This window comes from Octopus bimaculoides, chromosome 26 (assembly GCF_046866305.1).
Source record: "Octopus bimaculoides isolate indiv1 chromosome 26, ASM4686630v1, whole genome shotgun sequence".
Taxonomy (NCBI): Eukaryota; Metazoa; Mollusca; class Cephalopoda; order Octopoda; family Octopodidae; genus Octopus; species Octopus bimaculoides.
The window spans coordinates 16,165,961-16,193,066 of NC_142953.1; the positions used below are offsets into that span (position 1 = coordinate 16,165,961).

General features: G+C 37.7%; 1 protein-coding gene across 1 annotated transcript in view; it reads left to right on the forward strand.

The window, feature by feature from the left end:
• The window catches only part of LOC106877475 (neprilysin-1), a 117,961-nt gene that overhangs the window by 19,007 nt on the left and 71,848 nt on the right, over positions 1 to 27,106 (forward strand). Inside the window, exons 2-3 of the mRNA XM_089342861.1 lie at positions 23,743 to 23,879; positions 24,879 to 24,935. Coding sequence (XP_089198987.1) covers positions 23,743 to 23,879; positions 24,879 to 24,935 — 194 coding nt within the window. The remainder of the gene's footprint in view (positions 1 to 23,742; positions 23,880 to 24,878; positions 24,936 to 27,106) is intronic.

The window sequence follows — 27,106 nt, forward strand, 5'->3', positions numbered from 1 at the left end:
AGAAAAACCAAGCAGTGATAAGCTTAAGGGTAGCAGCGATGCCAGGATGTGATAAGGAGTGCAGTGCCTCAAACACTGAGCGTTGATGATTCTCAGGCACGAGTGGCCTGGGAGAACCAGTGGAAGTATCACAAAGAATAGTGCCTTCAGCTGACAGAAGCGGAAGATAGGCAAACTGGCAACAGGAGAACTTAGGCGAAGTTAAGTCTAACATCGCCAAAGGGGGGTTGCTCCTGCGAAATAGCAGTTAAGTCAGTTGCAGCAAGAGATGAAAGAGAACAGACTGGAAGACGAGAAAGAGCATCAGCAGGAACATTCTCTTTCCCAGGTATATGACGAGTGTCACTGGTAAATTGTGAAATAAAATCCAAGTGATGGAAAGCACGAGGCGACCGGTATATGGTGATAAGTGCGTATAAGGTCAACTTTTGAAAAAATGGTACAGCCATGAAGATGCGCCGAAAAATCCTGAAGATTTCTGATTGGATAGCGGTCAGGAACTATTATTGCGTTAAGATGCCTATAGTCCCCCACCGGGCGAAAATCAGTATCCCTTTTCTGTGCTAAATGAAGCGAAGATGCCCAAGGGCTGGTGGAGAGGCATATCAGGCCAAGTTGGAGCATGTGTCAAACTCTGCCCTAGCCGTTTTAAGACTGTCAGGTGCAAGGCGCCGAGGGCACGCAAAAACAGGGAGTCCAGTAGTGGTGCTAAAAATGGAGTGTCGAGTGCATGGGCTTAGCAGGCTGAAAGGTAATGTCTACTAGCTCTGGAAAAGTAGACAGGAGAGAATGAAAAACATCTCCAGAGGTGGCAACAAAAAATGCCGGACTAAGAACAGCATCGGCATTTCCTGTAATCGACGTAGAGAGCCAAGTCGAACTGTCGACAAGCCTCCGATGCCTGACATCTACCAATAAACCAAAATGATTTAGAAAATCAGCACCCAAAATAGGATGCAGAATGTCAGCAATGACAAAAACCTATTGAAAATCTCGCCGAAGATTAATGTCGAGTCGCAGAGAAATCTGACTGAAGGTGGCTATGGGAGACGAGTCAATAGCGTGCAAAACAATAGAAGAGCATTTTGGCTTGTCTGTAGTAAGACGAAGAGGCCAAATACTGCAACAAAGAACTGGTGTCAACCATGAAGAAATTCTTAGACACGCGATCTCTAACAAAAAATGCACGATAAGTAGTACAACCTGAAGAAATTGATGTGCTCAGTTCTTTCTGGACTCGTTTCCCGAGCTCCTAAAACTGCAACGCTGAATACACCTACGAGCTTTATCGCCAAATCTGTCAAGGTACCAACATAGGTCAGAGCGCGACGGAGAAGCACAAGAGGTAGACCGACCACGACTGCGACTGCACGACCGGGAAAACGCTTGCTACCGCGGCACAACGCGTCCATTCTTTTAGTAAGAGCATCCAGCTTGGCAGAAAGGTCATAATGTGACGGAAGAGAGGATTTAACTGAGGCTGCTGAAAGGGCCTCAAAGTAGACGCAAGCACCACGCGACAATGGCTGCTCGGAGAATTCAAGAATTTTGTCCGCCACAGTGACAATTTGGTCCACAGTGTTGGACTCAAGGGTTGTGGCCAGAATTGTTTGAAGGCTGGAAGGCAACCTCGAAAACAAAATTTTCCTAAGAAGAGGCGCATCAGCGGAGTTCCCACTTAACTCATGCAAGCGGCGCAAAAACTGTGACGGAGTCCTGTCTCCGAGCTGCTCGTCCGCCATTAGCTTGTTAAACCTACTTTCTTCAGACCGTGTGTTGCGTCGAAGAATTTCCACCTTGACAGATGCATAGGTGGCATCTAGGCTAGGATCTGTAATGATATCTCTAGCAGATGTGGCGAGTTGAGGAGGCATGCTACAATAGAGGAGGTGTAATTGTTGAATGGCAGAAACGCCAGGAGCCGAAAAATGGGCTTCTACTTGTGCAAACCACAGAGTCGCATCTCCCATAAATAAAAGTAAGTTTGGAACAGACATGTTTCTTCGAGACGCCTGTCACAGGGAAAGGAAAACAAATGGAAACAAAACAATGAGAAAGGAACAAAGAGAATTAAGATGAAACACGAGAAGCAGAGAAAAACAGACTAGCGAACCGACAAAATGTGTTTGTGGAGTGGTGTGTGCACAAAAGGAGAAAATAAAAATTGTGAGAAACAATTTTGTTTATCGTGTACTGCATGCAGAGAGAAAAAAAAACAAGGTTTTTCGGGTTTTTTCTGTACCAACCTTCGTTGCTGTGAAAAAGGAAAAGAAATGAAACAAGGAAAAAAACCCACCAAATTATCAATGCGCATGTGTGCTAACGTGTGAGTGTGTTTGTTTTCGTTCTGTTTCGTCTCTTTTCTTTTGTTTTTAGTGTTCTGTCTTCTCTCTTTTTTGCCTTATATATTGAATGTCCTTTTGGGTGTAATGTCGGCTGCGGCAAACACTCAGCGTGCTTCTGTGAACTGGTAAAACGTTCTCATCTGTTCTGTTTTCACTGCTACTGGTATACGAACATACAGACACAATCTGTGTCCACGATTTGGTATCGTCTGTTTGACTTCATTGCTCCTAGTGAAAGCTGTGTAACATGTGGCAGAAGGAGGAAAAATATGGCAGCGGGAAGAAGAAAATGATGGCTATGGCTCTTTCGCAGAAGGTTGAATGTTCAGTTCTCGGGGTCACCAGTTTGTAACGACCGTGTGACCAGGAGATGGTGATGAGGAATGGCTCCTTTAGCGCATCGCACGGTCAATACAAATAAAAAACACGAAAAGAGGTTGAATGAGTATAAGTGCCAAAAAGGAAAAGAGAGACACAACCAGTAGAAGGTTTAAGAGAAGGTTTTATTGATATGTCAACTTGTATGTCTGTGTGTGTGAGTGCAACATAATAAACACAATAATAGACAGGCCGTCATGCAAACAAAGTGCATGTTTATACAAACATGGATGTATGTGTGTGAGAGAAATACAGAGCATAGACAAGAGTCTATAAGGACATTAGAAGAAAGTCCAGACACAAGGATGGTAAATACCAGTTCGTAGGTCAAGGTACACAGTAGTTGAAGTGCTGTATCAAGAAGTTGTAGCGGCAAGGCAGAGTCGAGAAAAGATACTGTCGCACGAGAAGTTGAAGCTTCGATGCTGTGGCCGGTTACTTGGTATAGGAGGTCTCGCAGGTTGTACTCACTGTTAACCATGGTGAAGCAATTCACAAACAGTGTTGAGAGAACCTGTGCGAGTGCTGTTGGTGGTGTGTACGTAGAGAAGTTGGTGTAGACGCTAAGAAGCTGGCGGTGGCGACAAGGAAGGAGTTTGCAGTAAGCTGTTGAACGAAGTGTTGGATCTCCATGAAGCTGTTTCGTGTCGTCACTGGAACTGGCTGTGTGCTCTGTGGTCAGCGGCTAGACCTCAGAAGGTCTAAAGTCAACTGACAATCAGGATGATGAAAAGCTAGTTAATTATAAGATACTATCAGCTCAAACAGGGGTTCTGAAAGACTGTCCCATGCAACCTTATCTGAAGGCTGTGATTGATTGGGTTGCATCCTGGCGCGAAATAAAACAGGAGACAAAAATGCACCAATACCAACCAATCAGAGTGGTGGACACAACAGGGTTCAAAAGTGTGGCTGAAGGCTAGCTGTTAACCACTACATCTGCACTCATGTATATATAACAGAGAGAGACAGAAGAACACTACAGTGATCCTCACCAGTCATTTTGTGTAAGACAAAATAGACAATAAAGGATGAAATAACTGTAGAGAAAAGGTGAAAGAGTGGTTGGTCATAAAGCTGGCACTGGGTCACCATTTAGTAAACGTCCATGCGAACGTTGGGCTGCACGTTGGATATCACATCGGGGTCACCAATTGTAACAGGATGAGAGATTCCCGCACTGGATGGGTGCTGGTCGCATCCTTCACATTAAATATTAATTGAAGAAAGAGTCAAGATTTTTCGTTAACTTCAACAGTATAAATATTATTCTTTGATTTGCAATATAAAACATTTCCTTCCTCTGGGCGAATCGGCAACCTAAAAGCTTATCAGCAGTAGTCTAGTGGAGTGAGTCAATCCTGCCTGTTCATGCATAGCGGGGATGCACCACGAGGTAGCAGCTCGAGAGAGCTGCTGGAGACACGTCTGTATCGTTCAGCTGCTAGCGTCAAAAAAAAAAAAAAGATACAAGAGAATTTTGCTGCTGCTAGTTTTCTGCGCATGCACATGAGGGAACTTCCAGCAGGCCTTCCGAAGATTCCAACCCTGCGCATGCGTGCTGGAGATTTCCAAGATGGCGTCACTACATATGTATGTATATATATGCATATGTATATATATATATATATATATCATCATCATCATCATCATCATTTAACGTCCGCTTTCCATGCTTTTCTTTTCTTTCTTTTCTTACCATCCCTAGAAACCATTTCAAAACAATGGTGTAAGTAGTAAACAAGTTTTTAATTTAATTAATTAATTAATTATTTTGACAATCCTTAAAAAGACCATTTCAATACAATGTTTGTTCTTCCTCCTTGTTGTTTGTCTCTTTTGTTGGAGCACCCTCTGTATGGGTATCATTTACAGTTCTATCTGCATTTGTGAAGATTGCATCCACTCTTGAAATAAGTAAATTTAGCTTATTAGCTATTTCTGTGAGAAGTTCTTCTGTATTTTTGGTGTTTCTCAGCTGCGAATCTGATTGTGTTCCATTTATTCTGGTGTCTTGTACATCCAAGGATATATGTGTAGAGTGTTAGGTGTGATGTACAGAATTGAATACTGAAAAAAAGTCGTCAGAATTTTGGAAAAAACTTTTTAAATTTTATTATGTCTTCATATTAACGCTTTTGTTCGTCTTTCGAACTTGTCAAATACAATTCTGTGAATATACAGATGTCTTGCTTATATATATAAAACAGATATTTTCTGGGGATTTTGTTTCATAAGAGAACATTGTTTTTGTTTTGTTTTTTGGGGTGGGGCTTTAGAGACAATGGAAGATGGATAGACAGATAGATAGACAGACAGACAGATAGATAGATAGTCAGACAGATAGAAAGATGGGTAGGGTAAAAGAGAGAGAGAGAAGGGCTATTCATTTTCCTATCCACCATTTTTCATTGTACTGAAATGGTCTTTTTAAGGATTGCCAAAAAAAAAAATAAATAAATAAATAAAGTAAAAACTTGCTTACTACTTACACCATTGCTTTAAAATGGTTTCTAGGGATGGTAAGAAAAGAAAGAAAAGAGAAAGAAAAAAGAAAAAAATAATTTTAAAATATTTTCCTGTCCTTTCTTTTTATATTCTTTGAGTTATGTTTAGAATATATTCCTGTCATACATTTATTTATTTATATCATACCCATACATATATACATATACATACATACAAAACATACTCTTTGCTTTTCTTTTTTCTCTTTCAAACATTTAACTTCGGAGAGAATCTTTTTATGAAGTGTAGTTCTATTGCCTTTCGGTAGTGCGGATTGTCCCGTGTAAGAGGGAAAAACGTGATTTTAAGACGTGGAATATGTTAGTTATTCCAGGACTGCATGTGTTAATGAACGGAATTGTGTTTTCATTAACTTTTTCCTTAGGTGTCCATAGTTGGATGATATTCAGTTTCATCGCCTTTTTAATTCCTTCATTAATTAAGCCTAAGGGGTATTTTTGTATAGTAAGGAAGCCTTTGAGTTTGTTGAGTCTGGTTTCACGTGTTTTAGGGTCACTTACTATAGCACAGATCTGTCTAGCCATGCTGTATGGGATATTTCTTTTGATGTGTGATGGATGGCAAGACTAGAAATTTAAATATTGGTGTGTATCCATTTTTTTGTAAAATATGTCTGTTGTGACTGTGCAGTTTTGTATTTTATGTGGATATCCAGGAATGGTAGTTCATTGCAACTGGATTCCATTGTGAATTTGATGGAAGGGTGAAGTGTGTTTAGTATATTGTCAAATATATTTAGATCTTCATTCGATTTTTCCCAAAAGATGAAGCAATCAAGGAAGCGTTTCCACATTTTAATGATATATTTCTTATATTCCTGATCAAAAGTTTTTTCTACTTCCTCATAGAGCTTTTCTTCTAAGTATCCCATAACTAAGTTTGCATATGAGGGTGCAAATCGCGTACCCATAGCCGTGCCCTTTAACTGCCGATATGTTTTATTGTCAAATTTAAAGGTACTTTCCTCTAGTACTAGACGTGTGGCCTTGGTGATGAAGTCAGTCTTGAAGCATTCATTTATCCTTTCTCTATATTTTCTACCCAGTGTTTGATTGCTTCTAGGTCTAAAATGTGAGGTATACTGGTATAGGTTAGTGACATCAAAACTTGCTAGTATAGTACCTTCTGCAACAGTGGGGGGAATGTGTTGGATGAAATCTATGCCATCCCATACATAGCTGGGTATTAATGGGCACAAAGGTTTTAGGAGTAGAAAATGACTTAGCTGTTGTGTTAGTGCTTGAGGTCCAGCAACTATTGGTCTTAGTTTGAGGTCAGCAGGCCTTAGTATTTTTACGTATTGGTTTTTCTGCTTATTTATGGGATTTTGTATTTCAGAGCTTTTGTGGACTTTAGGTAATCCATAAAAATTGCTCTCCTTGATTACAGAGTTGCATATATATTCTTTTCCTTGTCAGTGAATCTTGGAATTCATTGATTAGTCTTCTGATTTTATTCATTATTGTTTTTTCTGAGTGTCTTGGTTCTTCCTTGTAGTAGGTTTGGTTTGTTTACATTTCCAATATTTTATTTTTATAACAGTCTTTGTCCATGATAACTATTGCCCCTCCCTTGTCGGCTTCTTTTAGGATGATTGTGGTAACATTCTTCAGTGTTTGTAAGGCTTCCTCTTCTTTTTCACAAAGGTTTTGCTTAAATCTGTGGGTATTTAGAGGAAATTTTGAAATTGTGTCTATATACGCATCCAAATATTTGTCCTTTCCCTTGTAGGGGGTGAAGTGGGATTTATTTTGGATTACTGATTCATCATTTAAGTCTTTATTGTTGAAGAATTCTATAAGTTGGAGGTGAATTTATATATATATATATATATATATATATATGTATGTATATGTATATCATCATCATCATTCGTTTAACCTTCGCTTTCCACGCTAGCATGGGTTGGACGATTTGACTGAGGACTGGCAAGCCAGAAGGCTGCACCAGGCTCCAATCTGATCTGGCAGAGTTTCTACAGCTGGATCTGGATGCTCTTCCTAACACCAACCACTCCGAGAGTGTAGTGGGTGCTTTTACGTGCCACTGGCACGAGGGCTAGAAGGCAACGCTAGTAATGATTATGCTCAAATGGTGCTATTTATGGGCCACTAGCACGGAAGCCAGAGAGCTGCTCTGGCAATGAACACACTCGACAGTGCTGTTAGTGCTCCACTGGCACAGGTGCCAGTCATCGAGTATGGTTCAATTACGATTTCACTTGCCCCAACAGGTCTTCAGAAGCAGAGTTTAGTGTCCAATGAAGGAGAGGTTGGCATGGGTGCCAGTCGTCGGATTTGGTTCGATTTCGATTTCAGATTTCAAATTCGAAATTCACTTGCCTCAACAGGTCTTCGCAAGCAGGGTTTTTAGTGTCCAATGAAGTAAAGATACGAATTAGTGAGATGACTACACTTCTGGCAGAGATCACAGATTATGCTCTCACTTGCCTTGCCGGGTCTTCTCACATAATGCATATTTCCAAAGGTCCCGGTCACTGGTCATTGCCTCGGTGAGGCCTAAAGTTCGAAGGTCATGCTTCACCAGCTCATCTCAGGTCTTCCTGGGTCTACCTCTTCTACAGTTTCCCTCAACTGGTAGGGTATGGCACTTTTTCACACACCTATCCCCATCCATTCTTGCCACATGTCCATATCTAAATATATATATATAAATATCTAGCCAAAGATTTACATATATATATATATATATATATATGTATATATACATATCTTGCCAAAGATATATATATATATATATATATATATATATATATATATATATATATATATATATATCAATTAGAAAATGGAGGATAATATGCTGAACCCATCTACTTGCAGACAGTGTATCCCGTTGAATTCATTAATTTAATTCATAGCTAAAGTGACAAAAAACCCCCACAAAGTACAGGTGTTTATGACAAACCATGTTATTTTGCCAACCTGGGTACCCTCCCAGCAGTATATTGGATAAATACTATCCCTTAGTGGGTTGAATCCTCAACCCCTAACTCTCTTGCATTATATATATATATATATATATATATATATACTAGCAACTAAACCCGGTTTCACCCAGTCTGTTTGGATGATGTGGCTGTGATCGTTTTCGGTTAGGCATAATCTATAACAGCGTTTCTCAACCGTATCATTTCGGGCTCCCTGTTTCGATTGGACCCTCTAGCTGTATGAAGATTTCACCATACCCCCTGTCAGAAAATGGCTTCAGGAGTTGTGAAGAAAGAATTTGTACGTAGTCTGTTTCTGAGAGCTATTCTATTGGACGTATGTCTAATCATTAACACTTTTATTTAATTATGAACATAAAAAGAAATTATACAGTAATCCCAATTTTCGTAAAGCAGTTGTATCTGTAAAAATTTTATTTGCAGAGAGCAGAAATTGCAAGATATATGAAATGGATGTGCGTGAGTGTATATGAGAGAGAAAGAGGGTGAGAAAAGAGATAGAGTGAGTGAGTGAAGTTGTGTGTCATTGCCTTACGTTGGCTGGCACGGCAAATACGAAGCTTTTGAGGCGGCAGATGACTGGGGTGATTTGGAAGATGTGAAGAAATGCCGTCTTTTCAGTGGAGCGCTTCTTTGTAGGCAATATTTCTCGTTTTCCCTTCTGATGCACAAATGTATAGACTTTGTAACCTGCTAACACGGGAGCATCCAACGTAAAGTTGAAAATGTAGCTGAGAGGTATTGTTGCTACACTGTTATTACTGAGATCCTCCTTAAGGCCCCTGTAGTTTGGGCGGGGTCTCTAGTGAGTAAACTAGCAGTTTTTGCCATCTTCCCCATGCCAACATTTACCTTGCTGGTAAAATTTGCAGGTCCTCGAGTGCCTTCCAAATTTCTTCTCTCCTCTAGGGTTTTGGATTGCATTGGATCGTACATGGAATTTTCTGTCTTTTGATTGGTGGGCTGGGGTTTCGGCTTTTGTTATTTCATTTTTTCCTTTTTCTCCCTTTCCTTCTTTGTTTCCGTTCATGTTCTGTCCTTCCTTTTGTTGTGGTGGGAATTTCTTTCCTCTGGTTGTCCAATTGGTTGAGGGCTCTGTTCCTTTGTAGGACCACTGGCACAGAGGGGCTTCTGGTTGCTGCTTCCTTGGCTCCCCATCCTTTTCTGCCTCGTCGTTCACAGGGGTGGGGGATGCATTCTTTTGAGGAACCACTGGATCAAAGAGACTTCTGGGTTTTGTCTCCTTTTCTCTATCCTTATCAGCCTTGCCACAAATTTTTCCATTATGACATCCAGGGTGTCAATATGTGGTCTGATAAGCATATAGGATCAGATGAATTCAGTTTCCTTCCACTCTATCTGATCAATGGTTCTACAAAAGCCATTGTTTTTCAGTGCAGCAGTGATGATTTTGTTTGGCAGATCATCGCTAGCAATCATTCATGCTCGCAACAGAAGATTCAATTCTTCCTTCTCCCACTTTGGTGCCATCTTCGTTTTTTCAGCCCAGAGGTGGAGTAGAGGATAGAGAGGAAATGAGAGATAGAGGGAGGGAATAGGGAAAGAGAGAGAGAGATATGAAGGAAAGAGAGAGGGGATATGAAGGAAAGAGAGAGGGGGATATGAAGAAAAGAGAGAGGGGTGTGGGGTATTAGCGAGACAGAGGGAGGTAGAGGAGGGGAAGAGAAAGAAAGACAGAGTGAAGGAGAGGAGAAGAGAAAGAGAGACAGAGTGAAGGAGAAGAGGGGAAGAGAAAGAAAGACGGAGAGAGGGAGAGAATCAGAAAAGAAAGGGAGACAGTAAGGGAGAGACAGGAAAGGATGAAGGATGTGAGGGAAAGGGAGAAATGGAGTGAGAAGAAGGGGAAAATGAAAAGTATATGAGGGAGAGGGTGAGGTGACAGGAGGAGAGGTAGATGTTGAGAGACACAAAGGAAGGGAAAGAGAAGTGAGAAAAGGAGGAAGATATGAAAGGGAGGGGGAGAGATGAGAAAAAGAAGAAGATATGGAAGAGAGGGAAAAAGGTAGGTGTAAAGAGAGATGAAGGGAGGGAGAGAGGAAGGGAGGGAGAGAGGAAGGGAGGGAGAGAGGAAGAGGTAGTATGAAAGAGAGAGTGGGTGCAGGTAACGAAGATGTGTAGGAAAATGAAAAACAAAATTTATAATTCTTAATAGGATTTATAATTCTAAATAATTCTAAAGAGATAAAGTGAAAAAAAGAAACGAGTGAAAAGAAATACATTTCATAATGATTTCTAGTTTTCAAATAGAATGAAAGCGAAGAGGTTGCTGTAATAAAAGTTCAATGAAAATTACAGTTAGAATTCTCAGAAAGCAAACAAACACTAAGTCGTAACTCAAATTTTCATCCGGTATTACCAAAGATAAAAGAAAATAAACAAATGAGAAGGATACTTATTCGCAAGACGTAAAATTCCAAATCCTTGTTCTTGTATGAAGAAGTTTACTTTCAAAAACAATTCGGTTTTGCTTCTTACATGCAGCTGCAAATGCAAGTAGGATTTGTCACCATGTGGTTTTCTCGACGATAACTCTAGCTTGCATCACTGACTTTAATATACTATATTAAACTTTTACTGTAGTATATAACGTTTTTTAATCGCTATATTATAGAAGACCATTATGAAATAACAAGTACTACGTTTTGGTCAGTTTTAGTAGATTTTTCGTCGATTTAGGCAATCCGTCAGGAGATCGAAAAAGCATGTCTTTCATACATATACATATATATATATATATATATATATATATATATATATATATATATTTATATCATCATCATCATTTAATGTCCGCTTTCCATGCTAGCATGGGTTGGATGATTTGACTGAGGACTGGCGAACCAGATGGCTACGCCAGGCTCCAATCTGATGTGACAGAGTTTCTACAGCTGGATGCCCTTCCTAACGTCAACCACTCCGAGAGTGTAGTGGGTGCTTTTACATGCCACCAGCACAAAGACCAGTCAGGCGGTACTGGCAATGGCCAAGCTCAAAATGGTGTATTTTATGTGCCACCTGCACAGGAGCCAGTCCGGTGGCAATGGCAACGATCATGCTCGGATGGTGCTCTTAGCGCACCAATGGTACAGGTGCCATCACTATTTCGCTTTCGCTTGCCCCAGCAGGTCTTCGCAAGCCGAGTTTAGTGTCCAATGAAGGAGACATTGGCATGGGTGCCAGTCGTCGAATTTAGTTCGATTTCGATTTCACTTGCCTCAACAGGTCTTCACAAGCGGAGTTTAGTGTCCAATGAAGGAAAGGTACGCATAAGTGGGCTGGCTACACCCCTGACAGAGGCCTTGGATTATGGTCTCACTTGGCTTGCCGAGTCTTCTCACGACCAGCATATTTCCAAAGTTCTTGGTCACAAGTCATTGCCTCGGTGAGGCCGAATGTTCGAAGGTTGTGCTTCACCACCTCATCTCAGATCTTCCTGGGTCTACCTCTTCTACAGGTTCCCTCAACCGCTAGGGTGTGGCACATTTTCACACAGCTATCCTCATCCATTCTTGCCACATGACCATACCAGTGCAATCATCTCTCTTGCACACCACAACTGATGCTTCTTAGGTTCAACTTTTCTCTCAAGGTACTTACACTCTGTCAAGTATGCACACTGACATTACACATCTATCGGAGCATACTGGCTTCATCAATTTCACATAGGAAATGCAATACTCAAAAATCAAACTTGCTAAATAAAAAGAACTAAGTTAAGAGAAAGTACAACATGCCAAAATAATATGCAAGATAGAACTAAAATTGTACAGTTGGCAAAAAGTATTGTAGTGTGTAACAATCAAGAGCATGAATGTATACAGAAAATATCAAAGTAAAATCCTGCAAAATGCCTACCTACAGCTCTATTATTCTCTCCACTGCCAACCTATTGCAACTATAAATTGGTTCCACTTACTTGTCCTCCTTCATCCTCTGCCACCAAGAATGATTACATATCCTCTCTCATTTATAAGAACCCCCATTATTAGTGCTGGTGCCATGAAAAATGCAGCTAACACAAACTGTCATGTGGTTGGCATAGGGATGGACATCCAGCCACAGATACTATGCCAAAGTAGACATTAGAGCATGACACTATCTTTTGATTCATTAGATTCTGTTGAACTCTTCAACCATACCAGCATGGAAGCTGGACACAAGATGGTGATGATATCATAAGAAGTAAACAAAATAGTCACTATGCTCAGTTTGTGGTGTTGAAATATGAATATAAAATGAAAAAGCCTGTGAGTGAAAATATATATATAAAGCAAGAAAAAGTACTCAAGAATGATTGGCAATGATAAACTTGTCGAGTGAATGAAAGTGTCTCTTTGACATGAAATCCGCTGATGACAAAAATAACTTTAGTGATGCATTAATTTCATCTGTTTTTATAAAATGAGCTAGGTTCCAGAGACACCTGTGTTCTTGAAACAGAATATCAAAAGTAAATTGCACTAAAAGTAGATATTTGATTGGTTAAAAATAATGTAAAACACAGTTTTGATGTGGAATATGGTTCTTGTAGTAAATTTGAACAATGAAATAAATGGAGTGAGGAGTCATAAAGGACGTGGTTTGTTACCAGTCATTCTTTGGAATAACAAAAATGTAGAAGTGTATTAACTAATCAAATTTGGATCTAAGGAAAGAATGAACTACTACACACAATCACACACACCATAAATATATCATCAACATCATCATTTAACATCCAATTTCCATGCTGGCATGGGTTGAACAGTTTGGCAGGGGCTGGCTAGGCAGAAGACTGCACCAGGCTTCTCTGTCTGTTCTGACAGGGTTTCTACAGCTGGATGCTCCTCCTAACACCAACCACCTTAGTGAAAATGATTAGCGGTTTCTGTACAGGTGTTATATAAATAAGAAATAGATAAAAATGCACAAAAACATTAAGAGAAACACCACAATCTAGCAAGACAAATTAAGTCTATGAAATGTTACACCTGTTTTTGTCTCTTTGTCTTAAAAGACTACAATGATTCTTTCAACGTTTTTGTCCTATTTTTTGTCTATGTACGTGTGTATAGCAAAAGAGAGACAGGCAAGTAAAGAGACAAGAAAGATGCAAGTAGCCCATCAATAAATAACCAACAATGACTGTCCTTATGACATATTGTAAGTTGATTAGAAGTGAATTGAACACCACCAATTGTTTGTCTTCAGCTGCTGTGAGTATTAATGTCCAATTCCACTCCCAAGCCAGTGGAGATTTCACTCTTCCATGCTAGGAGGTTTGGCTTCTCTAGGATGAAAGCATTCTCCACTTTCCAAGTGATGCACATGATCTATTTAAGGTGTCTCATTATGAATGAATGTACTATTTTTATCATTCCTTATAAAACCAGTCATAATATGTCATTGTTGGTTTACTAAGCACAACTTTTGCTGTCAAATACCATGGTGCAAAGCAAGGACTATTTTGCATTTTTACAGCCTGGATTTTGTATTTGTGTTTCCCATGATTCTAGAGTTTCATACCTCTTTCTAAAATGGTTTTACATTTCTATACCTCAACTTCCTTTGCTACTTTAATGTGCATGGGAGGTCTGGTCCTGCTCCATTTTCAGTCTACACTGAAGGCGATCTTTAACTGGAGTATTTGATGGTCTGTGTTACATTTTCCTCCTTTCATTATTTATGTACATCGTCTTTATCCTATTACCTAGTTATAATGGAGCCTAGTCAATGCCAATGCATTCTATGCTGATGTATCCAAGTCACTTTGTGTATTTCCTGCTGTTTAAAGATGGCATTGGTAATGACAAGGCTCTGCTTTGAGTACAAATTGAGGAAAAATTCCCTGTTGAGTAGCACCTCCATGCTTCATGCTAACCAATGATATCAGGCTACTTCTGTTTGATTGAAATAATACATCGTCATCATTTTGTCTCTCTGGGATACACAATGTATAGCCATTTATTACTGCTGAAGTCTTTTCCTGCATTATCAAGGTTGATCATTGGAGGAGTATAAACACAGATTAAAGTGGCAGGGCATCCCTTTCTAATGAGAACTCTTTATCCAGTCACTAACAACAGATGATACTTGACTAATTTAGTCATACTGTTTTCTGTGGAAAAGCCAACACTGGACAACATCTCTGTTCTGCTAGTTTCCCCCTCTAAAAGGAAGAGACCTCATATCCACGACTGTTATGCTCAAATAATTATGGCTTGCAAGGAATAACTATATTATAGCTTTCCATCCCAAGTGCTGTGTGTCTTTCTGTGTCAAATTAGTCTCTGCACTGTCTTGCAATTTTCTAGCATTTAACTGAAACAGAAAAAGGCTCAATTTCTCACACACTTTAGAAATGTTCACTTCTTGGAACAGGAGACTGACAACATGATCCTTGTTAACAACTGCAGCAGCAGATCTGGTATGCTTTTGATTTATAAAGATCATTTCATAGGACTGCTAGCAAAAGAGTTCAAATGTTCAGAGCTTAGTGATTACTTGTAGCTCTCTCTCAGTGAGTCATAGTTGCACAAAGAACAAGAACAAACTAAGATATACTGATTCTACAGTCACTGATTGCAACAGAGCACATAGTCAGTATTAGAAGACTTGACTGTCTGGAGTTTGTTTTCCCTTTTATATAAGCTTTGTTGTACAGTCTATAGTGTTTAAATTACTCCCTTCTTACCAACCAGGCTTAGTAGGGTTGCTGGTTTAGTTATCCAAGGTACAACCAAAAACTGGTTGTTATTGCCTTACATGATTGCCAATAACAAATCTCTGGGTATCACATTTACATTTTTATCTTAAATAAACATGCAGAGAGAGAGAGAGAGAGAGAGAGAGAGAAGAGAGGGCGGGAGAGAGAAGGAGAGAGAGAGATGGGAGAGAGAGAGTAAGAATGAGCAGTGGAATGGGGTATTTGATGGATATGATACAAAATTATAGTTTCAAAGAAAGAAAACAAAGACTTATAAATATAAGAGTCAATTTTTTGAAGTAACTTTGGCACAGGATAGAGGAAATGGTAAATTGATCCTAACATTTATTGACCACTTTATAACTTCTGGATTTGTAAAGCAATGAAGGTCCAGCAGAATTTGAACTCAGCATAATGCTGGCAGTAATCCATGACCTTTGCAGAAATTTTGATATTTGGTGGCAGTGTTGTTATTTGTGTTACTGGTAGTTGTGATGTTAGTACTTGTAGTGCAGTAGTAAGTGGTGACAGTGGTAGATGACTGGTAAAGGAAAGGCAATAGTGCTAACAGGTGACCATGTGATTACTTTTGTATAGAATATTTATGTTCTATAAAGAATTGTGCTATTTGATATAATTAAAATAATTCATAAGTACTGACATTTCTATATATCTGATGTATTAATATATTTACCGTATGAGACACTAACCACAGTATTACTAACATGAGACTAACATGAGACCGCCATGAGTATGTTCTCACAACTATGCCAAAATCCTGGACAAGTTGTAATATTTAATTAAATATGACGTAGATATTACACAATCTGACAACTCCCATTCCACTGTGCCACTTTCTCTCCCACCTCATACATACACTCACACAAATACATACATATGGAAATATACAAATATATAAACATGTGTACACACACATATGCATATATATGCATACACACATATGATATATTAATAAGAACAAAATGGTATCATAGAAATGATGTAAATGAAGATAAATTTTGAATTTATTAAGCTGTATGTTTAAGAAATTCGCTTTGCAACTGTATGGTTCCGAGCTCGATCTAAATGTGAAGCATCTTTAAGAAAATATCTTCTGCTGTAACCAAGTTGGCTAATTTCTTTTGAGTGAAATTCAGTAAACAAACTGTTCAGAAAGGGGTTGTGTGTATGTGTAGTAGCAAGTGAGTATGATTTAGTAGCATGCACCATTTTTTTGTTAGTTGCTTTAAGTGCATATATAGACATGAGCAGACATAAATAATCTCTTAGTCCTCCCACCCTTGATCAGATGAAACTTCCAGGATATGATAGCTGGAGAGAGAGAGAGAGAGAGAGAGAGAAAGAGAGAGAGCTCCATCAATACTCAGTCGGTGAACTGGATCAATGTGAAAGGATGTGCCTTGCTCAAGAATACAACATACTGTCCAGTCCAGGAATCAAATTCAAAATCTTATGGTTTTAAACTCAATACCCTAGCCATTAAGCTACACTACATACACACATTCTGAGTGCAAACTGAATACAATAACTACTTGGATTTCATGCTATTTTCATGATTTATTTCTATTTATAAATTATATGTGCACATTAACCTGTGTAAATTAGTGTCAAGTTGCATTGCTTTATATAAAAAAAATGTAACTAAGCAATCTGATAAAACTTAGACCAATAACTTGAGAATCAAACTGAAAGAAATTCTGGAGTCAATATAGTCAACTTAAACCCTTGGCTGCAATTCTATGTCTGAAACCAATAAAAGAATAAAAAGGTAAATAACTTCAAGTTGACAATAGTTATTTTACCTTATTTCTGCAACTTTCTCAACAGCCTCTACATTGTTCTCTGTGGCTTTTCTTCTGCAAGCTCCTGAAATGTCCAAAGTCCTATAGGCCCTATGCAAAAGCATGACCTGCTAACCTCCACTAGCAAAAAACTTGTTTTTTGCCTATTGTTGCAGCAGTCCTCTATCAACTTTAGGTACATGGTTCTCTTTCTCTCTCAAGCCTCCTCCATCCTTTTCTCTCAGGGTACAGTTAACTCAAGAAGAACCAGCTATTTTGCTGCACTGGAGACCAAGATGATATCTAGTCTCAGCAAGGTTTGGATGATGTGTGCTAGAAGCTTTGGCTATTTCTCCAGATCAATTTCCACTACCCAGTATTGTTGTGGATGGTAATCCTTCAGAGTCTTTTATTATTTTTTTTGGACTCTCTCTTCTCCTTGACAAAGGATATACCTCTTTGCTAACTACTTCAGAGATGGTCTTGAGGACCTGATGATATCTCCAGCAATAGTATCCTTCAGTCAGTATCTTGAAGCAGCTGCTTAGGATACTCAAGAGTGCCTGCCTTAGAATACAGAGGCATCCACTGAGCCCCACAAAAAGTTAAATGAGCTGGGGAGAACATCATAAACATCTCTGAATTAAAAAACTTGATCCTCTCTAAGTCTCATTTCTGATGTCCTCCCAGAGGTGACATTCTTCTCTATCACCTACTCCCACAACTTTTCTGTTTCTGCATTGTTATTGGTCTTCTTGCTTGCTCTTTCTCTACTGATGCTCACACCTCCTCTTGCACTATTTTCCTCCTCTCCTTCCTGCTAGTCACATCATTGGGACTACCTTGGCTGGCTTCCACTGACTTCCTGTTCTCACTGCAATCCCTACACTAAACATTTTGGTATCTTTGTAACTAGTATACTGAAGATGTTCTTATACCTGCAACATTATGAATTCCTTTGACAGATTTGAAAATTTGTAAAAGGCTGCTTATATGCCAGTGGTTTATAGTTATGTAATTTTAGCTGATCTTTCTGATTAAATTTGACTTTTATGGGCAAGTAAATTTAATTAACAGGCATAAAAACAATAACATTATGAATAAACACTAAAATTCATGTTCTTAATACATCTTACCTGTCTGATTTGATACTAAAATTATCCCCGATGTCAACCACCAACAATTTAGCATTTTTCAAGATGAGGTACATTAATTTGAATTAATTAAAATACAGGTGTAATCGGTAGAAAATTTTATTCTTTCCCTATATTTCATTCAAACATTTTAATTGAAAATAAAGTACAAAACTCTTTTACTAGTCAATATACCATTGGCTATGTACTCTTATACAATTTAATGACTTCATTTATGTAACAGAATGCATCTAATAGAAAAAGCTCATTAACAGGTAAGACAAAAGTGAATACAGGTGTGTAACATACTGAAAATTAATATGTATTTCTCACTTTCACATATGCATAATAAAATGAAAAATAATATATGATAAAATAATATAGTTATGACATATTTCTGTCATGAAACTGCCCAAAGCACCCTTTATACAAAGGCACTTTGCAAAAGGAACACATATACGGAGTCTCAATCCGATACCCTTTTGCAGTTTTTTTCTTTTTTGCAGTGATTAAAAGCAGAAACTAACCTTCAGTAGGTCAAACAAACTGAAGGTTTTGCCCTAACACAGCTGCAGTCCAAAGACTAAAACCAATAAAAAAAATGCAAGACTATATGCATACATCTGATCATGTGATATATTATCACAAGCAGCAGTTGCCTTATTCTAATGATTGTTGTTGTTGTTGGCACTCCGTCGCTTATGACGTCGAGGGTTCCAGTCAATCTGATCAACGGAACACCCTCCTCGTGAAATTAACGTGCAAGTAGCTGAGCAATCCACAGACACGTGTACCCTTAATGTAGTTCTCGGGAATGTTCAGCGTGACACAGTGTGACAAGGCTGGCCCTTTGAAATACAGGTACAAGAGAAACAGGAAGTAAGAGTGAGAGAAAGTTGTGGTGGAAGAGTACAGCAGGGTTCGCCACCATTCCCTTTCGGAGCCTCGTGGAGATTTAGGTGTTTTCGCTCAATAAACACTCACAACGCCCGGTCTGGGAATCGAAACCGCGATCCTATGATCACGAGTCCGCTGCTCTAACCACTGGGCCATTGCGCCTCCACTTCTAATGATTGTATTGTATTAATAAATAGAAAGGCTGTCAAGTCTTGAGGGATCACATAAGTAGGGATTTAGTTAGGGATTTATGGTATTTATCAGCTAAAACTACTGATAAAATAACTAGTAACCTATCCTGTGGATAGGAAACAATCCCCTCAAAACAACACTTCCCCTATCTCAGAAGATTTGGCAGCTAAGTAAATTGAGGCATTTATATTTCACAGTGGAGCTGGGGACAGTTTTAGGTGTTGTATATAGACAGACACATAATTTCTAACTGCGCATAGACTGTATTCTTTATTATGTCTTTACTGCACCTAATCACCTGCATATACCACTTCAGTATCATCCACCCACTTCACTACTACATTGCAGCCGCACTTAGTCACCTGCATATACCACTGCAGCATTATCCACCTACCTCCCTGCTTCATCATTGCTGCACTTAGTCACCTGCATATACCACTGCAGTAACATACCCACAACTATGCTATGCTATTACAGCACTCACTCACCTTTTGTATCAAACATGTTTTCTTTCTTCCAAAAGCTACAACTGTGTTGCTGCATCATCAGTGTTGATAAGATCAGATAGATAAATATCCATCAATCACTCACAGGCTGACAACTCGCCCGTCACCCACAGGCGAACAACCCACCTGTCATTCGCAGGCTGACAACCTGCCCGTCACTTGCAGGCCAACAACCTGCCCATCATCCACAGGCCGACAACCCGCTTGTACCCTGCAGGCCGACAACCCGCCCATCACCTGCAGGCCAACAACCTGCTCGTCACCCACAGGCCGACAACCCGCCCGTCACTCGCAGGCCGATAACCCGCCCGTCACTCGCAGGCCGATAACCAGTCCATCAATCGCAGACCGATGTCCATCGCTCACAGACTGATATCCCGTCCATCATGCACAGATCAATATCCCATCCATCACTCACAGACCAATATCTCGTCCATCACTCACAGACCAATATCCCATCCATCACTCACAAACTGATACCACCACAAACTGACCTCTATCCATCACCCACAGATTCACCACATCCATCATACACAAATTAATGTCCATCACGCACAGACCAATATCCATCATATGCAGGCCAACACAGACCAACGTCCATCCCCCATAAATCTACAATATCCATCACCTGCAGGTCCACCATATCCATCCCCCATAAATTCATCATATCCATCCTCTGGAGACCAATATCTATAACACATCAATCAATATCCATCACACACAAAGATCTATATTCACTTCCCATATTTCCAACACTATAAAATCATGCTAAGCCTCACAGCATCATTATTAGTAATACAGCACTACTATGAAGGAGCCACAGAATGTCACAGGAAATTCATCACTCACAAAGTTGTAATAACTTGGAGTAATGCTATATGTTGTTCCCCATCCTACTCTCAATATGAGTATGTGCAGTAAATGAGTGGTGTTAATAAAATGTGCTTGCCATTTCTATCTTGAGAACAGTTTTGGTGTTCTACATTGATAACATCAGTGAACTGTAATACATTTGAACTTACTAGATTACCTACTCTATTTTCTATTACCACATGTCATCATTTTACTTGGTTGAGTAAATTACTGAAGTAGACATATTGAAGACGTATTTAGTTACTCCAAACAACACACATATGAATGGAAGTTGTATAGTTTGATCACTTTGTGAGGAAGCCACCCTCCCACTTTATTTTTTCAGAATAACCAGCTGGCAGCATTAAACAACCTGCTGATTTTTATAACAATTACAAATAGAGGACACTATCAATGGTTATAAGTGGTTTCCACTGTTTATACATACAAACACATACACAAATATACAAGGGCTGACCTGGGACTAAAAAAACAGTAAGGAAGAATATATTAGATAATGTAGTCCTAAATACTACAATGTATCAATATAAAATAACAGACTTTTAACTGGAGCACACTTCATCATAGATATGCTAACCTGGAGCATATAAGAAAACTATAAAGCAGAAGGGACACATTAGATAATGTAGCCGCAAAAACATCATACAAGATAGTCATGGTTGGAACATTTTTAGAGCTGACCTGGAGCTGAACAACAATTATTGCCAACCATCTAATACCCAATATAAATTTCAGTCTTAATATCAAACCAACCCCCTAATACCTATTATAACCTTCAGTCTTAATACCAAACCACATCAGTCAAGCATTTCCTTATCACCATAGGGCCCTGTAAGACAGTGTACATGTTCATTCATAGAGAAACATTGAAATAAAACAAAAAATAAATACAAACACAAATAATGAAATAAAGACAATCCTGTAAATAAAAAATACAAAAATTCTATTCACTTTACTGTTGTCTCCAGTATCAATAACACCATCTACCCTTCCCACTCCTGTATCAACACCTCTGCAAGCTCTTTTGCAGAAAAATGCAATTAGAATAGTGCAGTTAGCTGAAATTTTTTTCAAAGACTTAGTGTTTGAAATTGGCAAACATTCCTAAACCAATTATGGAGAAGGAAAAAAAGGAAATTGGTTTTGCATCTTGCTGCAATATGAAAAGATTTCAGTAGCAACACCTTGCAGCGCAATTTTACAGAATTCACAAATACATTGAAAATTTGTTATTTATTAAATATGCCATTTCAAAGAGAACAGGATAAAACCTTCCCTTCCTCTTCCCCCATAGCCAAGGAAGATACTTTAGTGGATGAAAAGCAAGATAAGAGACTGTGATACAAATGACATGATTAAAAGTGATGTGGATTATTAATAATAAGAGAACAAGTAGGAAAGGTTTCCAAGACAACAGATGAGTCCAAGACTGAAGTAGAGGGGAGATTGATTTGAAACTTTAAAAGAATGAAAAAAAAAACCCATTTACTTTCAAAGAAAATTGTGTTGACTGCCATAAATAACAGTGTAATATATAGATTTCTGTTAAAGCATTTCTTTGATGTGGTATTGGTTGTTTAACCCCAGGTGAGTCCTGGTCAAGCAGATCTATCAAAGACATGCCAGCCATGATCATCCAGTCTTTTCATATGCAGTTCACTTGGACAAATTTGAAGGAAGTATGGGTGCTATTACTAACAAGTGATGATGGAAAGGCTCCCTCATTAACTCTGTAATATGCTTTCTAGCTTGATGTTGCCACTAAAAGGAAAAGCATTAACCCACAAGTTCTCACCCTTCACTTCATAACTGAAGCACTTAGAATAGATTAAAGAGTAAATTATTTTTTAAAAATTGTTCCTATTTCAAAGTTATTTCATGCAACTTATGTTGTAGTTTAGCCCCAGGATTATTTTGATATAGCAGATCTATGATCAAAGACTTCCAGCTGTGACCATATCATCTTTTATTCAGACATATTATATCTAGCACTACATTATCTAATGGGTTCTTCCTTCATAATGTTATTTGACCCCAAGTCAGCCCTAACCAAATAAGCCTATAATAAAACAAGTTTCAGATATGACCATTATGCTTTGTATATTTAATATTACATTATCCAATGTATCCCATTTTAGGGAGATTTGGTTATTTCTAGTAGTTGAACAACCAAATAGATGGCCTCTTGTTGATTCATTTTTGCTCATATTGATAGAATAAAGAAAAGGTATGAGTATCACAACTTCCCATTCCTGCACCAACCTAAATCCTGCAGAACCTATCCAAGAATATTGCATTAACCCTTTTGTTACTAACCCTGCCGTAGCCGGCCGAACGTACCCATTGTTATTTAAATGTATATTTGAACTCAAATCTCGTTAGTACATTCGTTAAAACACCTGATTTCACTTTGCAAACAGTTGAGTTATTGTCTCCGACATTGTTTGGCGTGATATTTGAACTCAGTGAATTTTGGAAGATTTTTTTCCACATTTTTTGCGGCGTTAATTTTTTTAAACTTTGAAGATGGAGAGGAGTTTCATGCTATCAAGCAGTGATTCCGAATTTGAAGGTTTTTCAACAGAAGATAAGGAGATATCGAAGAAAAGAATGAATGAGCTACAAAAGCACGTGGTGAACGATAATGAATCGGATATTTCTGTATCCGAAACTGAAATCAGCGGTTCTGAAAGCAGCGACGGCGACAGCGAGGATGATTTTACACCAGAAAAAGATTTTTTAAATATTTTTATTAACAATTTTTCTGAGGAAACAGGGTCTACCCATAGTCTTTCTCAGGAAGCGAAACCTTTAGACTTCTTTTTCATGCTTGTTTGAAATGATTACTGCGGAAACAAACCATTACGCAGAATGTAAACAAACCGGAAAAAAAAGATAGCTTGTGGTTTCCTGCAACTGTAGATGAAATACGGGCATTTTTTTCCATAAATATTATTATGGGTATTAGACAGTTACCCAGAATAACAAATTACTGGAGCGATCAGGAACCTTTTGGCGATGACTATATTTCCAGTATTATGAACGAGTACGATTTGTGAAGCTGAACCAATATTTACATGTGAGAGACACTTGCAATACCCCAGAGACAAAAATTATGCAATAGAATTGATTAAGAACCCTTTCTTTAATTATGTTCCAAATATCACATTAATATGTTGATAAATAAAAAAGTTACAGGTGTTTAATGAGACTAGTCTAAATTCATGATTATTTTAGAATTTAATTGAAACTCATGAGGGGTGTATTTTGGTCAGAAATATAGTAACGAAAGGGTTAAAACATTAAAAATACATTCATTCTTAAAGAAATTATTTGAAATCTGAACACATTACTTCCTTGTTTTTTTGTTGTTAATTAAAGAGTGTTGTATTAATTACTTTATATTCCAGACTTGAAACAACAACCAAAAGAGGCAATCGGCCCTTTATTTGGTTAGAAATGAGAACTGTTATGATCTCCCTTTGTATTCTCGCAACTGGTCTTGGTATAAGCCTTGTGGTAATTCTCAGCATGAAGAACCAGAAAGGTAAGTCAGAAGACATTAATATTAACAGATTTTGTTACTTCATAGAAAAGACTTAAACTGTCTCATCTCTCCACAATTATGAGTTCAAATCTTACAGAGCTTGACTTTGTCTTTCATCCTTGTAATGGTTAGAATAAATCTCAGGGATATATTACAGATCAGTTCAATCAACAACCATGACAAAAAGTGGCTTTATGTTGAATTAAAATCTACATTGTTAATCCTATAACATTTAAACTGGCTAAATCAGGTTAATGATACAGCCACTTCTTAAAACTAGCCACAGTTGGTTTCATGATATGGAACTTCCAATCTAGATGTATGAGGTATCCAGATTGAAAACTGGCATATAGCCATTTGCTTTAAATACAAACATCTATTCTTTATACTTTTCAAAATGAGAATGTAAGTTTTTAGCTGAATAAATAATCATATCACGAGTTACTGGTTGTGTGATTAAGAAGTTCACAATCACATAGTTTTAAGTTCAGTCCCACTGTGCAGTACCTTGAGAAAGTACCTTTTACAATGGTTCTGGGCTAATCAAAGCCTCATGAGCAAATTTGTTGGTGAAAACTGAAAAGATGCTAGTATGTGTGTTTTGATAAGACATACCACTAAACATACTCATCATCATTATTTTACACCCACTTTTCAATGCTGGCACGAGTTGGACAGGATTCACCTGAGCGCCAATGTCTCAGTTTTGCCATGGTTTCTATGGCTCAATGCTCTTTATAGATTGTACTGGGTAAACATTTTTGTAGCCCCAGCCTTTGCAAGGCCACTTTGTGACTTGCATGTCTAAAGAGCCTAAATAACCACCATAACTGATAGAATAGGAGAATATCTACAAAACAGAAATGATAAATGCTATTGTAGTCTGCGAAATTTGCAAGATTTTCATAATTACAAACAAAAAGTCTTTTATATTCTATCTATATGCAATTGGAATTTTGATGTTGGTTTTCCTTTTTTCTTTGTATCTGTCTTTTAAAGATCCTCAACAATTAGCTCTTGAAAATTTATGTTTGACAAAAGATTGCGTTAAAGCAGGTAAGATTCTCACATTAATACCCATCATTATTTTTTAATGTTGTTTAGCCAAGGTAGTCTTGCTTGAAAAGACTTATGATCAAAGATGTTCCAGCCATGGCCATCATATCTATTCAGATACACTATATCTAAGATCACATAATTCAATATGTTACTCATTTTTGTAAAATGATTTAAAAGTGAAATAGCTTGTATTTCTAGCAGGTTGAGCAAATGGCTGAAAAGTTGATGCTTAATTTCAGTATTTGTTTTTCCCAAGCAGTCAACCACCTAATTACCAATGCAGCTTTGATATTGTTTAACTTTGTTGAATGGGCAAAAATCATAATACATCTATAAAGATTGGAATAGTAGATATTCTGATTATCATTGATAAAATAATTGTCTATATTCCATTATAGACAACGCAATAGTACATTGTTCAAAAGCTGTATCTATTCAGGGATACAGACCACATTGTTCAAATAACTGCTTCTATTCAGGGAAACAATCCACTTTGTGGTAGATTGAATAACTGTCTCTGTTCAGGACAGAGCACTCTATGGTAGACTGTTCATAGTCTATCATAGTATGATCTATGTCTATTAAGAGATATAGATCACACTATGATAGATTGCTTAAATAACTGCCTCTCTTCAGGAACATATATCACCCAATGGTGTACTTTTTCTAAAGTAACTGTTTCTGTTCAATCTGTGGCTCAAAAATACAAACTGGTCAATGGAGTTATTCTCTTACAAGTATGTTTCAATTGACTTAACACCTATCAATTTCTCATGCTTAATCCCTCTGACACTAAACATAGCCAACATAGCCTCTGTTTCTAAGGTACAAAAGCCCTTGCTTTAAAAATGTTCCTATTTAAATTAAAACTTTCCTCTCTAATATTAAGTAAGAATCTTGAGTTCTGTTACAAACACCAGTTTAATAATAAAAATATTAGTTATTTTACTAAGTCCCTCCAAATTTTTCATTATTTTCAAAATTTAAGCACCTATGCAGTGTATATCAATGGAAATATGAACAAAATATAAATAAAGGTTAAAAATAATATACTTTCACCTTCTCCATCCTCACAATTGTTAAATAGCAGATATGTCTTTTTCTTCCCGTGTCTTTAGTAAAGATCAAATAAATGGTATTCCAGCAGCCATTTTGAAAAGTATCTATGATATATGCATTACATCTCCATCCTTTAATGAAGATTCAACTGTCTAATCAACTAGATTACCTTCTCCTGAATTAAAATGTAAATGGTTAAATATTCCACAGACAGGTCCTTAATGTAATTTTCAGGCAGAATCAACATGACAGAGTGTGCCTTTTGAATAACAGTTACAATCCATCTAATAGGCTTCTATATATTTTCTTTCTCTTAAGTTTCATTCACAAGCATGAGTTGCCTCTAGGCTAAAGAAGACAACATTTGCCCAAAATATTATGCAGTGAGGTTGAACCTGGAACCTTGTGGTGACAAATCTAACTTCTTAACTATTCAGCCATACTGCATCTATTGTGTTACATGTAAGTAAAAAAAAATTATAGAAAAACAACATTTCAATCACAATAAATTTTAAGCAAACATGCTTCAGTTTTGGAAATTACAAAACAGATACTATTCCAATTTTATCACAGAATGGTTGAATTTAGAAAAGGCAACCAACTTCAGAACCATTATTTCCAATAGAACAGATCAAATAGATATACAAATACTTTTAATCAAAATTTCTTTATCTTCTGGAGATAAAATATCTGAATTCTATTTATAAAAAAGAAGTTTCAATAAACCAACCAATATTATGTATTTGTCAAGGAAGCATTGATAGAACTCTGGTTTGATATTAGTTTTTCAGCTACAAAAATCATTGAAAATAATAAAAGAACATTTCAACATTAAATTCTCCATCACTGCAACTGCATTAACATGAGTTAAATAGTTCCATGAGAATTATTGATATTTCCTTCACAACTTGATGATTTTTTCTACTACTGACTATTAAGAGATGAGATTGATACCAAAACTTGAGTATTGAGTCTAACTAAACCTATTGGTACTATTTGAATAAGTACTTAAACCAAAATTTCAGTACTTTAATTTCCATATCACATAACTAAATATTGATATTTCACAAAGGCTCAAAGTCACAAAGGAGGAGGATAATGCATGACAT